The sequence below is a fragment of the Dama dama genome, chromosome 4, assembly GCF_033118175.1.
Source record: "Dama dama isolate Ldn47 chromosome 4, ASM3311817v1, whole genome shotgun sequence".
Classification (NCBI taxonomy): Eukaryota; Metazoa; Chordata; class Mammalia; order Artiodactyla; family Cervidae; genus Dama; species Dama dama.
This window is the reverse complement of record NC_083684.1, coordinates 70,395,303-70,408,491: the sequence shown is the minus strand read 5'-3', so window position 1 is coordinate 70,408,491 and position 13,189 is coordinate 70,395,303. Positions and strand designations below refer to the sequence as shown.

Sequence of the window (13,189 nt, the reverse complement as noted above, 5' to 3'; positions counted from 1 at the left end):
TGTATTACATCATGTTGAATCTTCTCACCAACAAAGGAATACAGTCATATATGTGGTGGTATCAAGCTTCAAATGTGTTAATGTTTAAGCTTTAACACATGCTAATCCTCATCATTGTTTCAGTTTCAAAAACTGTTATGATCTCCAAGTACATATACTGTCTTCCAGAGTTCACTGCTTAAAAACAGCTTTCAAGCAGACTCTGAAGGATACTAAGCTATCACTATAGAGCATTTAGTCTGGGTCAGGCACTATGCTAAGCACTTGATATGCATCAAGAAGTTTAAATTTTCACACCAAAGGTTTTAAGAGAGTCATATAATTACATTTACATTTGAACAGACCACTCTGGAAGTAGTGTGAAGAATGAACTTGGAGGGGACAGGAGAGGATGCAGAGAGACCAGTGCTTAGACAATTGGAATAGTCCAGGTGAGATGACTATGTTTTGGATTAGGGCAATGAGGATGGAAAGATGTGGATGAATTCCAAAAATACTCAGCAGACATATCCCCAGGACTTGGTGACGCAGGGGATGGGGAAGAGCTAAGGGCCTGAGATGACTCTGTAGCGTGAATTTTATGATGATGAGCAAGGTACGCACTTTGTCTGAAGACTTCTCCACATTCTTTACATTTGTAAGATCTCTCTCCAGTGTGGATTCTTCTATGTAGATTAAGGTGTCCAATCTGGCTGAAGGCTTTCCTACATTCCTTACACTGATATGGTTTTTCTCCAGAATGAATTCTCTGATGAACAGTAAGCGACTGTCGATGGCTAAAGGCTTTACCGCACGCACTACATTCGTACGGTTTCTCCCCTGTATGACACCTTTGATGACAAGTAAGTGATGATTTTGTTCTGAATGCCTTCTCACATTCAACACATGCATAGGGCTTTTGGCCTGTGTGAAGTCTCAGATGCTGAGCACGGGATGAGCTGTCACTAAAAGCCTTCCCACATTCAGTACACTTGTAGGGTTTCTCTCCCGTGTGAACTCTCTGATGTTGGATAAGGCGGGTAGCCTGGCTGAAGGCTTTACCACATTCAGTACAATCATAAGGTTTCTCTCCAGTATGAATTTTATGGTGCTGCGCGAGGTGTGCCCTCTGGTTGAAGGCTTTCCCGCATTCCTTACATTCATAAGGTTTCTCTCCAGTATGAATTCTCTGATGAGTAGCCAGCTGTGAACTGATGCTAAAAGCTTTTCCACATTCCTTACATTCATAGGGTTTTTCTCCAGTATGGATCCTCAGATGGCTAGCAAGGTGTATGCTCTGCCTGAAGGCTTTTCCACATTCCCTGCATTGGTAAGGCTTCTCTCCAGAATGCACTCTTTGGTGCTGGGTGAGTGAGGCATGATGGCTAAAGGCTTTCCCACAGATGTCACATTCATATGGTTTCTCTCCTGTGTGAATTCTCTGATGGACGGTCAGGGATGAGCCGTAGCTGAAGGTTTTCCCACACACATTACATTTGTAGGGTTTCTCTCCAGTATGAATTCTCCTGTGCTGAATAAGTCCTATGTGATCGCTGAAGGCCTTCCCACAGTCGATGCAGTCAAAGGGTTTCTCCCCAGTGTGATAATATCTCCAGTGACGGATAAGCGACGTGTTCTGCCTGAAAGCTTTCCCACATTCAATACATTCATATGGTCTCTTGCCGGTGTGACACCTCTGATGTCGGGCAAAGGACGAGCCGTCACTGAAGGCCTTGCCACAGTCCTTACATTTATAAGGCTTCTCCCCGGTATGAATCCGCTGATGCTGAGCAAGGTGTGCAGGCTGGCTGAAGGCTTTTCTACACTCCTTACATTTATATGGTTTTTCTCCAGTGTGAATTCTTTGATGTTGAATAAGATGTACATTTTGGCTGAAGGCTTTCCTACATTCCTTACATTCAAAGAGTTTCTCTCCGGTGTGTATTCTGTGGTGCTGGACAAGGTGCTGACTCTGGTTGAAGGCCTTCCCACAGTCCTTACACTCATATGGTTTCTCTCCAGTATGAATTCTCTGATGAACAGTAAGAGATGAGCTCTGGGTGAAGGTTTTCTCACATTCGTTACATTTAAAAGGTTTCTTTCCTGCAAAGACTTTCTTGTGTTTTAATACCATGGAATTTTTGGAAAAGTTTTTTTTATCTGACTTGTGATTATTATAAATATTCTCTTCTATACTGTGTAGAGGAACAAATTTCTCAGGTTTGTTATATCTGTGGTCTGTTTCCACAGGGAGGGTTTCTTTAGGAGTGCTTCTTTCTTGCCTGATAAATGTCTCTTGGCTTAACAACTGCCTCTCAAAAAGATCTTCACATTTCCAATTTTCTCCAAAAGTAGGACACTCAAGTTCATAACTTGCAGTTCTCTCCATTAACATATCATCACACACAAACTGCTTCAGAGGTAGTTCTTGTGTCTCATGTATAGATTCCCAATCTGAAAGATTCAAAAAACCAAATGTTTCCTTTATCATGGGCTATAACAAAGGAAACATTTAACACAGAAAAGGTGATTTGAAAATAATGAACTCCACAAAATATATTATACACAGGCATTTCAACTTAAAAAAATATGTAAGCAGACCCCAGAGAATGAGAGCTCATAGAAGAACATGGAAACAGTGATTTAGCAAATCAAATGTAGGATAACAGAGTCCTGAAGGTGTAGGTTGCAATGGTAGTAATATTTTATGCCTGTATTAAACGTAACAGGCTATACATGAAATTCTCTTCCTCTGTTCTCTCCCTCTTCTAGGAGACTTGCATATACAGCCAGGCTAACTTTCTTAAAAAACCAATACTACCACATAACTCTGCCACTCAAAAATCTCTGTAGGTTACCTGAAACCACAAACACCTTATGCTTTGTGACTTTTAGGCAAAATCCTAGAGTCATCTCTTCATAATCAGAAAATAGCATTCCCATAAGCCATTTCCATGTATTTTAATAAAGTAAAGGCTCTTCATTTCTCCTAGATCCCTGAACTTAAGAGTGCATATTAAGGGTTTTTTGCATTCATCATCTTTCTTTCACCAGCCTAGGAAAACTATCACATCTTAATAGGGTTCTGCCATGTATCTTTTTGTAGAAATTAGTCTTACAGAGATATGTGGGTTGGTATCACTACTATTAATTAAATGTTTATTTACTACCACATCACTACCTTTCTCACCTTGTGAGATAGAATATAAGCTTTCAGGAAGAAATAAATGAGCCTTATATACTACTACTAAGTCACCTAACGTATATCACAGGAACTCAGGCATAAGTAAGAAATTCATGATAAATCTATAAAGAAGAAATGTGTATAGAAGAGGTGACACTAAGAGAAAACCTTAGGGAAGAGGTGATATCAAGAAATATAATAACAAATTATTGACTGATCCAATGCTCCCTAAAAAGTTTTCTACTACATGTCAAGCATGAGGAACACTAAAGACAGCTGATCTAGAGAAGTACAGAAACTTATGAGGAAGACAAGACCAACAAAGCAAGTAACTTGAGAAGAAAATATATAAAAAATGAATCCATGTGGTAAAAAAGTAAAACTAGTATAAAAGTTCAGAGATGGGAGGGATCAAATCTACCAAAGCAATTAAGAAACACTGAGGTATTAACAAGCTTTCTCCCCAGGTCATTCATGGTATCAGGAACACCCAAACTTCAATAATTCTATAACTGGGTCCATAAGAGCTCAAGAAACCAGTTCCGTATGGTTTTTCTTATGTAGATGGACTGAGGGGAGCAATCCTAGAAAGAGAAAAGCAGAAAGAGGACAGCGTCATCTGCTCCTCCCTCAGATTTGCCTTCTTGTCGTGTGAAGGCTGTCTTTACGTCCAGCCTCCCGTGGAGAGCCGTGGTTGTCCCTCACCTTTTTGGCTTTTCTCAACATGGATGCTGAGCTACCTTAATCACTGAATAACACTTAAAGCCACACTGTGACTCAATGTCCTATCAGATTCACAACAGGCTTCTTTATCCCCTTTCCCTCTTCCTGTATCTGTTCTTCACAGGGACAGTTATTACCTCTTATCAGGAAAGTTCCTCTTTCTGTTTTCCTCTTTAAGGCAGATAGTAGTTTCCTACATAACCAGACTATAAAGTGTGTCCAAACCGAGCTTATTTCCCTCCTAATATTTGGAGGATCCTGGAAATATAGGGTCCACATCATCCCCAAATGTAAAGATCAAGCACTGTTACAGAAGTGAAAGAATTTCATAATTCTTTTCATAATTGCATAATTATCATGTGTGATTCCAACATTCCCTTGTCTTTGTGAAATTCAGGTTCAGCGGGGGGGGAGGCAAAAAATAAGCACACACCCCCAAAACAAGTTAATTACAGGCTCCCCTGAGTGTTACAAAGAAAATAAACAGTGGCTTCATAGACCACACTTGGGCTGGAATAGGGAAATGTTCATTATATGAGGTGGTTAGGAAGGTCTCCAATGAGATTATTTTTGAGCTCTGGCCTGAGCTCTGGCATAGACAGAAAGCCAAGAGAAAAGCATTCTAGGCAGAGAAAACAGGAAAAACAAAAGCCTGAGTGGGAAAGAGCTTGCGAGTTCAGAAAAGGCGACCTATGGGCTAGAGCAATGCTTTTCAACTGTACATCAGGCACTTGTTGAAAATGACAATCCTAAGACACTGCTTATGATCCAGAGGGAATCAGACTTGGAACTCAGACTGCCTCTAACCTCATCTGGTCTCTCACAGCTTAGAGACTCAGGATGTGGGAATACCTATAACACATATGGAACATACCTTGATACCTTGCATCATGAAGAAAACTCTGGGCTAAAGTACAGTGAAAAAGCTAAAACATAATGGAGGATGAGGCTGGAAAATTAAGAAGGAGATGGTAGGATTTGGATTTTTCCTATTTGCAACAGGAAAGCAAAAAATGACTTAAAGTAGCAGGGTATGTTATGATTTGCATGCGGCATCTAATTTTGGAGTTAAGATTTAAAAAACAGAGAAGTTTATGTTAAGTCAGTATGTCGAAAGGAAAGAGGGGATGGGAAGGAGCCGGATAAAGATTTTTGCAAAATGAGATTTTAAAAGAGAGTGAAGATTGCTGGAAGAAATAACAATCTCAGATATGCCAGTGATACCACTGTAATGGCAGAAAGCAAAAAGAAACTAAAGAGCCTCTTGATGAGGGTGAAAAAGGAGAGTGAAAAAGCTGGTTTGAAACTCAACTTTCAAAAAACTATGATCATGACATCCAGTCCCATAATTTCATGGCAAATAGAAGGGGAAAAGGTGGAAACGTGACAGATTTTATTTTCTTGGGCTCCAAAATCACTGCAGACTGTGACTGCAGCCATGAAATTAAAAGACACTTGCTCCTGGGAAGGAAAGCTATGCTAAACCTAGACAGCATATTAAAAGACAGAGACATCACTTTGCTGATAAAGGTCCGTATAGTCCAAGCTATTGTTTTTCCAGTAGTCATGTATGGATGTGAGAGTTGGACCATAAAGAAAGCTGAGGGCGAAAGAATTGATGCTTTTGAACTGTGGTGTTGGAGAAGACTTTTTTTTTTTTTTTTATTAGTTGGAGGGGAGAAGACTCTTGAGAGTTCGTTGGACTACAAGATCCAACCAGTCCATCCTAAAAGAAATCAGTCCTGAATATTCATTGGAAGGACTGATGCTGAAGCTGAAACTCCGATACTTTGGCCACCTGATGCAAAGAGCCAACTCACTGGAAAAGACCCTGATGCTGGAAAGGATTGAAGGCAAAAGGAGAAGGGGGCAGCAGAGGATGAGATGGTTAGATAACATCACCAACTCAATGGACATGAATGGGGCCAACTCTAGGAGACAGTGAAGGACAGGGGGACCTGGCATGCTATAGTCCAGGGGTCAGAGTCAGAAAAGACTGAGCAACTGAAAAACAACAAGCAGAAGAGAAGATATCTGGGGAGCTCATGCTAAGAAGTCAACTTTCAGTTTTCTCCCAGGTTTGGAAGCCTTGACAAGAGTTTCTTTTTTTCTTAATTAATTTTATTGGAGGATAATTACTTTACAATATTGTGATAGTTTTTTGCCATACATCAACATGAACTGGCCACAGGTATACATGTGTCCCCCCGCCATCTACCCGCCTCCCACCTCCCTCCCCACCCTAGCCCTCCGGGTTGTCCCAGAGCACCAGCTTTGGGTGCCCTTCTTTGAGAAGAGTTTCTAAGAAGCATAAGAAAGGAGGAAAGATGACCTGTACAAATGGCTGAGCCATTGCCTAGAAAGGATTCCCCTCTCCGGTTCTCCCACACTCACCTGGGAATGGGCTTCTCATCTCATTCTCCATCATCATCCAGGGCTCCTTCCCTTGCTCCAATAAGGAGATGACATATGGCTTAGAGATACAAAGTCCTGCATACAGAAAAAGATAGGAAAATAGGTCATGGTTTGGACATTTCAGCTGGTCCCTTAATTCTGATGGAATGACATGACAGTAATGAATAGTTCAAGGAGTGACAGACTATATAAAGCTTCTGGGGTAGCTTAGTGGGGCTGCCAACAGTCAATCCTATAAAAGTGGAATCATTTTCTAAGAGACTGGAGGAAGAAATTCAGCCCAGCATTTTTAGAAGATCATTGGACAGCAGTAAGTGAGGTAATATAAAGCACCCCTAGAGACAGTTGGGAGTTTGAGTTAACTGTCTGATTAAAAAACAAAGTTAGGGGAACGTATAACAGAATCCTGAAACTCTATAATGTATTATAGTGTCCAAGAAAAAAATCTAATTACTCCCTAAAAAGTGGAAAAAGTGAAAAAAAAAAAAAGTGGAAAAAGTGAATCATACTCAGAAAAAAAGGCAATTAATGGAGACCCAACCTGTGATAACACAGATGCTGGAATCAGTAGACTAGGATTTTAAAACAGCTATTATATCTATATTTAAGAATATAAAGGAAAATATGCTTGTAATACTCTTGGCAGCAAAATAGAAATTATAAAAACGAACCAAGTAAAAAGTCTAGAATTGAAAAATACAGTATCTGAAATTTAAAAATTCACTAGATAGGCTTAACAAGACATTGAAGAGGACAAAGAAAGCAGCAGTGAACTTGAAAATGAATCAACAGAAATTATCTAAGCTGACAGAGAAAAAAGATTTTTTAAAGTGAACACATCCTTAGTTACCTAAGGCACAATATCCAAGTTTCTAATATGTGTGCAACTGGAATTCCAGAAGGAGAAGAGAGAGTAGAAAAAAATTAAATAATGATCAAACATTTCTCAAATTTGGTGAAAGACATACATTTAGCCTCACAACATTTAGTGAACCACAAGCAAGCAGGATAAAAGGGGCCTCTGGACAAAGGGGAGCTAACCTAGCCGATGAGGTGGCCCTAAGGCTGAGAAGGGTGTTAGTTTCCTGAAGAACATCTAAAGCAATTTTCAGCGTGTGCCTCACTAGTTCACTTTCTGCAAGTTCATAAAAACATACAGATTTTAAAGCAATATTCTGAATTCATAACGATCCGGCTATATTCTTGGTGAACGCTGTTACGCCGGTAACAATACTGTAGGACAGAGAACAAGCCAGCACAGGAGACCAGTGAGGCTCACAGCACGCCCTGTGCTCCCAACTGACTAACGGGCACGCTCACGAAATATCTGATACACACCAAAATCACTGACTCAGCCTGAAATGTTCATCAATTCCTGAACATCCTCTTCATTTTCCAGATTCAATTCTGATCGACACACAGTAAGTTAAAAAAAAAAGTAAAGAGTCCCTAAGGGTAATTCTGAATTATGCAGAGGGGGAAAAAATCCTCACCCAGTGACACCAGGCTCTGATAGTTCTCCAACATCATACTCCTGTATAAACCTCTCTGAGCAGGGCTCAGCCATTCCCATTCCTCCTGGGAGAAGTCCACTGCCACATCCTTGAATGTCAGCAGGTCCTGAAATGACACAAAGACCTTCTGGATCAAGCGATGCTCATGTCCACACGTGACTTCAAGCTTAAGCATTAAGTTGGCCCTGCATTATGTGAGAAATAGCCCTTAGAGGAGAAAAACCTTAAACATATAATATTAAATAGTTCTTACTGAAGTTGCTAAATTGCATTGTATACAATGGTGCTAATCCATTTCTCTTGTGTGTGCGAGTGTGTGTGCTCAGCTGTGTCTGACTCTTTGCCACTCCATGGACTAGAGCCCGCCAGGCTCATCTGTGCACGGGATTTTTCAGGCCTGGGGAAAAACGGACAGATGGCCACAGGGCAGTAAACAAGGGCTTCAAGGAAGGATGTGTATCTGTGGAACCTTCAAAAACAACAAAAAAGAATATTTAAGTTGATATTATGGAAATGATACTCTATGGGATCCTAGTGTTTTAAGGAGAAGAGGCATTGAACTGACATGGCTGGGTTTTTTTTGTTGACACAATAAAAAATAAAAAATTTAGAGTGCAGTTTTCTTGGGCAGCAGCAGGGGGACAGGCTTGCCGAGCTTCATGGCTTGTGGGATCTTAGTTTCCTAACCAGGGATCGAACCCAGTCCCAGTTCTGAAAGCACAGAGTCCTAACCACTGGAACGCCAGGGAATTCCGCTAGAATGCAACTGTTTTTTAATGCTGTACCATTAAAATTGATTAGCATGTCATGCCACGCCTCAACATGAGACATCACCCAGTGGAGGACCACAACACGTTCAACTTGGGTACTAAATGTGAGTACAACAAACCAGTATGTATTTAGACAATGTCGAAATGAAACCAAAAATAGTTATTTTCAGTTTCTTAAAGACAGTGCCCAGTTATAATCAACAGCAGATTGAGACAATTTTCTCTTTTTTTTTGGTAAATTTTGAGAGGTTCGCACGTTTTTTTTTGAATTGAGATATAGTTGACAAACAATATTATATAAGTTTCAGGTATAAAATATAGTGTTCACAATTTTTAAAGGTTATACTTCATTTACAGTTATAAAATATTGGCTATATTTACCTGTGTTCTATAATATATCCTTGTAGCTTATTTTACACATAATAGTTTATACCTCTCAATTCCCTAACCCTATCTTGTCTCCTCCTCCCCCCCAGTAACCACTACTTTGATTTCTGTATCTGTGAGAGTTGTGAGAAATTTTTAAAAGTGTTACGGGCATTTTCATCTTCACATTTATTTCCAATGAAAATACTCAAAATCTTTGTAATACTCAGTGTTGTCATTTACCACAACATGGATGGAACTAGAGGGTATTATCTAAGTGAAATAAGTCGTACAAAGACAGACAAGTACTGTATGATCTCACTTAACTGCACAATCTGAAAAAACAAAACAGAAACTGACTTTGGATAGATAGAGCTAAAACTGGTAGTTGCCAATGGAGAGGGGAGAACAGCATGGAAAAGTGGAACAAAAAGGAGTAATCTTACAGTGCAGAAACCTGATAATACTACCTCAACTAGGCACGCAAAGTATAATAAGTCACGTTGATAGTATGAACCCTTGATGTATAATACATGATGAAAATGGAACTCTGTGATCTTCCTTCTAAGTCTGATCAGAGAAAAAAACATCAGATTTGAGAGATGTTCTACAAAATACCTGAGAACCTCTCAAAACTGACAAGGTCTTCAAAAAGAAGGAAAGTATGAGAAACTGTCACGTACAAGGAGACAGAACTACTAAACCTAATGTGGTACCCTGGATAGGACCCTGGAACAGAAAAAGGACATTAAGTGAAAACTAAGGAAATATGAACAAAGCATGGACTTAATAATAATCTATCAATGTTGGCTCATTAAGGGCTTCCCTGGTAGCTCTGCTGGTAAAGAATCCGCCTGCAGTGCAGGAGACCCCGGTTTGATTCCTGGGTTGGGACGATTCCCCTGGAGAAGGGACAGGCTACCCACTCCAGTATTCTTGGGCTTCCCTGGTGGCTCAGCTGGTAAAGAATCCACCTGCAATGTGGGAGACCTGGGTTTGATCCCTGGGATGGAAAGATCTCCTGGAGGAGGGCATGGCAACCCACTCCAGTATTCTTGCCTGGAGAATCCCCATGGACAGAGAAGCCTGGTCGGCTACAGTCCACGGGGTCAAAAAGAGTCAGACACGACTGAGCGACTAAGCATAGCACACATGAAACTAATTTAAGATGTTAGAAACTGGGGAAGCAGAGTGTGATGCATATGCATACTCCCTGCTATCTGCAAATTTTCTATTATAAAAAAAAAAAGTTTATTTGTAAAAAACAAGTTAAGGGGAGTGCTCTCTGGGAGAGGTGGGAGCCAGGCCCTTAGATAAGACTGCTGCTGTTCAGTCGCTGTCATGTCCAACTCTTTGCGACTCCATGGACTGCAGCACACCAGGCTTCCCTGTCTTCACTGTCTCCCGGAGTTTTGCTCAAACTCATATCCATTGAGTAGATGATGCTATTAACCCACTCATTCTCTGCTGCCCCCTTCTCCTTTTGCCTTCAATCTTTCCCAGCTTCGGGGTCTTTTCCAAAGACTATTAATCAGGGGATTTTCATAAGGAAACAGCTTTACTAAGTCCTAAACAGTAAGACTGTCTTTTGAGGAAGAGAAATGAAATAACTAACCTGGGGTATGGCTTTCACTAGTTCAACTGTCATTTTCACGTTTTCCTGGCTTCTCTCTTGGAAAACAGCACTGTCCTGGGAGGGTAAGGCTGGAGAAGAAAAAGGAGAGTGAGAAGATGAGGCCTTCTCTGCACTCCCAGGATCACCAGTGTAAAAATTCTGTCTTCCCCTTCCTCCTCCCAGCCTTCTTTGGTTTCACTGCCCACATAAGCGGGAGATTACAGGCAACCAATGGTGATGAGGGGTCTAATTTTTAACTCTTTCTCTTAAGCTCGAGGTCCTAAATTTGATCTTTTCTAAAAGTTGCATTCCCGTTCTTTGGTTTTATTATGAATAAAACTAATGAGATATGCTAGATACTCTGCGTACATTATCTCCTCTCACTTTATTTTAAAAACTAATCCCATGAAATTGTTGTTTTCTCTATTTTATAGGTAAAGGTGGACTCTTTCCTTCCCACATCTCTGCTTCATGCTTTGATACAGTCTACAGTTTGAAAATCTGACTCCTGAATGCCATCAGAGGACAGCGTTATCCTCCTCCTCCTGCCAAACCTTTGCTTTCCTCCATGACAATGGATCCTTTAGCACCCAGTTCTGCCACCTTCCCTCTCATCTTTATCCTCAACTCCTTGGTTTCCCCTCCTTTCTGTCACCCAGAACTGAGGGTGTCTCCTGCTCCAATCGGGAGCTCTAGGTACCCCACCTCTTGCTTCTCAGTGGAACTCTTGGGACTGGGAGCAGGGAATTCTACCCCAGGATTCTTATCCTGGCAATACACAATTCCATAAATCAACATGCACAAGGCGGCCAAAGTTGTCAACCTTCCAAGCAGTCTCCCCCCAAACACCAGTCACACAGGCGCTGTTACAACCACACAGGGTGATATACAGACACTGACAGAAGGTCTCACATACCCCTGATCACACGAAGGACAGAGTCACAAGCATCCAGTGGAAGGCACATCACTGCAGTCACACCACCGCCTCAGAGAGGCCGTGTACACGCACACACGGTGATCACAAACACCACACACAAGCCCAGTCTCAATCTCTCACACCCACGGCTCAGTGTCCCTTCACAGAGGCTGCGTCTGCAAACCTCGGGGTGGCTCCTGCTCACTGTGGTCCCACACATTAGTCTTCCTCTCTCTCTCTCACAGTCTCAAAGGTCTCCGTTTCTGAGACACGTGGATTTCTCGCGCACACACAATACACACTGGTCTCCCTCACACGCGGACACACAGGCACTGTCACACAGTCTCAGGCGCCGGACACACGTACTGCAGCCTCGCACGCTCACACCAACATGCTCTCGGTCTCTCACACACACACATCGCCCCCCGCGATCTCTCAGCCTCTCCCGGGGCCCCACGCGCTGGCTGACCTCTCACACACCCGTCTCGGACACTCACACCAGCACACCCCGGTCGCACGCTCTGGACGTTCACAGCCCAGTCCTGCCTCTCGCACCCACACACTCCGATTCAGCCGCCCCAAACGCCGATCCCGGTCCGAGCCGCAGCCTCGGCGCACCCGCACGGGCCCCTGGGAAATGTAGTCCGCCCGGCAGCGACGGCGCCGCGGCGCCCAGGCCGGGGCTCCACGGCCGGGCTCAGAGCCGCCCGCCTCGGCGGCCCTGCCTGGCCCTCGGGCTCAGACACTCGACCACCCTGACCAACCCACGAGCCTCCCCCCGGAAGCCAGCCGCCCTCACCCGAAGGACTTCGGCAGCTGACGCCCGGGAGACCAGTGCCCAGGCCCCGAACCTCCCCAGGTGGGCGAGCAGTCAGGCGCAAGGGGCGGAGATAGGGCGTGGCTTAGCCGAGGGGGCGTGTTCTTAGGCTGTTGAGAAGAAGAGGCGGAACCTTAGCGTCCGAGCGTGAGGGCCTGCGCACGTACGTGGCACCACCTGAGGGGCGGGGCCCAGGATATCAGAGGCGGGACTACGCTCGAGGGGGCGGGGCCCGAGGGTTCAGGGGCGTGGCACGGCCGGGAGCGAGTGTACGCAGGCACCTAGAATGCGAACTCCCTCTCCCCTCTCCTGGAAACCAGAAGCGTCCGTAGTTACGGGAACGGACAGTCCTCTGTGAGCGCTGGTGTGCACCTGTGAGGTCCCGCTGTCTGTGTCCGAATGACCGCGGTGTCGTTGTAGAGTGGTCCTCTGAGCCTGCTCGTGGGAGCGTGATTTTCTTTCTGTGTTAAGTTTTGGGACCGTAAGATCAGCGAGGGAACCCCTGCTGGGCTCTATCACTTGTTATTACACCAAATTAGTACATTTCTCACTTGCAGAATGGAAATGTCGTTATTATCACTCTTCAGAAAGTATCTTCTTTGGAACCTGCACTGGTGTTGAACCCCATTCTGCCCCTGATCAGAGTGGAAATGGCCTGTGGTATGAGATATTAAGAAAATAGTAGAATTAGTAGCTGATTTGGAAATTGAAGCAAATAAGGAAAAGCCTAAAGGAAATCAATTCTCAATATTCATTAGAAGGACTGATGTTGAAGCTCCAATACTGTGGCCACTTGATGCAAAGAGCCAACTCATTAGAAAGGGCCCTGATGATGGGAAAGATTGACAGTAGGAGGAGAAGGGGATGACAGCGGACGAGATGGTTGGATG

The 13,189-nt window shown here is 43.2% G+C and overlaps 1 protein-coding gene across 1 annotated transcript; it reads right to left on the bottom strand.

The window, feature by feature from the left end:
- Positions 1 to 955: 955 nt before the first annotated feature.
- Positions 956 to 12,364, bottom strand: ZNF471 (zinc finger protein 471). The gene is given in 6 exon segments (XM_061140389.1): positions 956 to 1,069; positions 1,072 to 2,433; positions 6,281 to 6,376; positions 7,795 to 7,921; positions 10,567 to 10,655; positions 12,282 to 12,364. Coding segments are annotated over 5 exon segments (1,632 nt in total). The 5' UTR covers positions 10,600 to 10,655; positions 12,282 to 12,364; the 3' UTR covers positions 956 to 1,055.
- Positions 12,365 to 13,189: the final 825 nt, after the last annotated feature.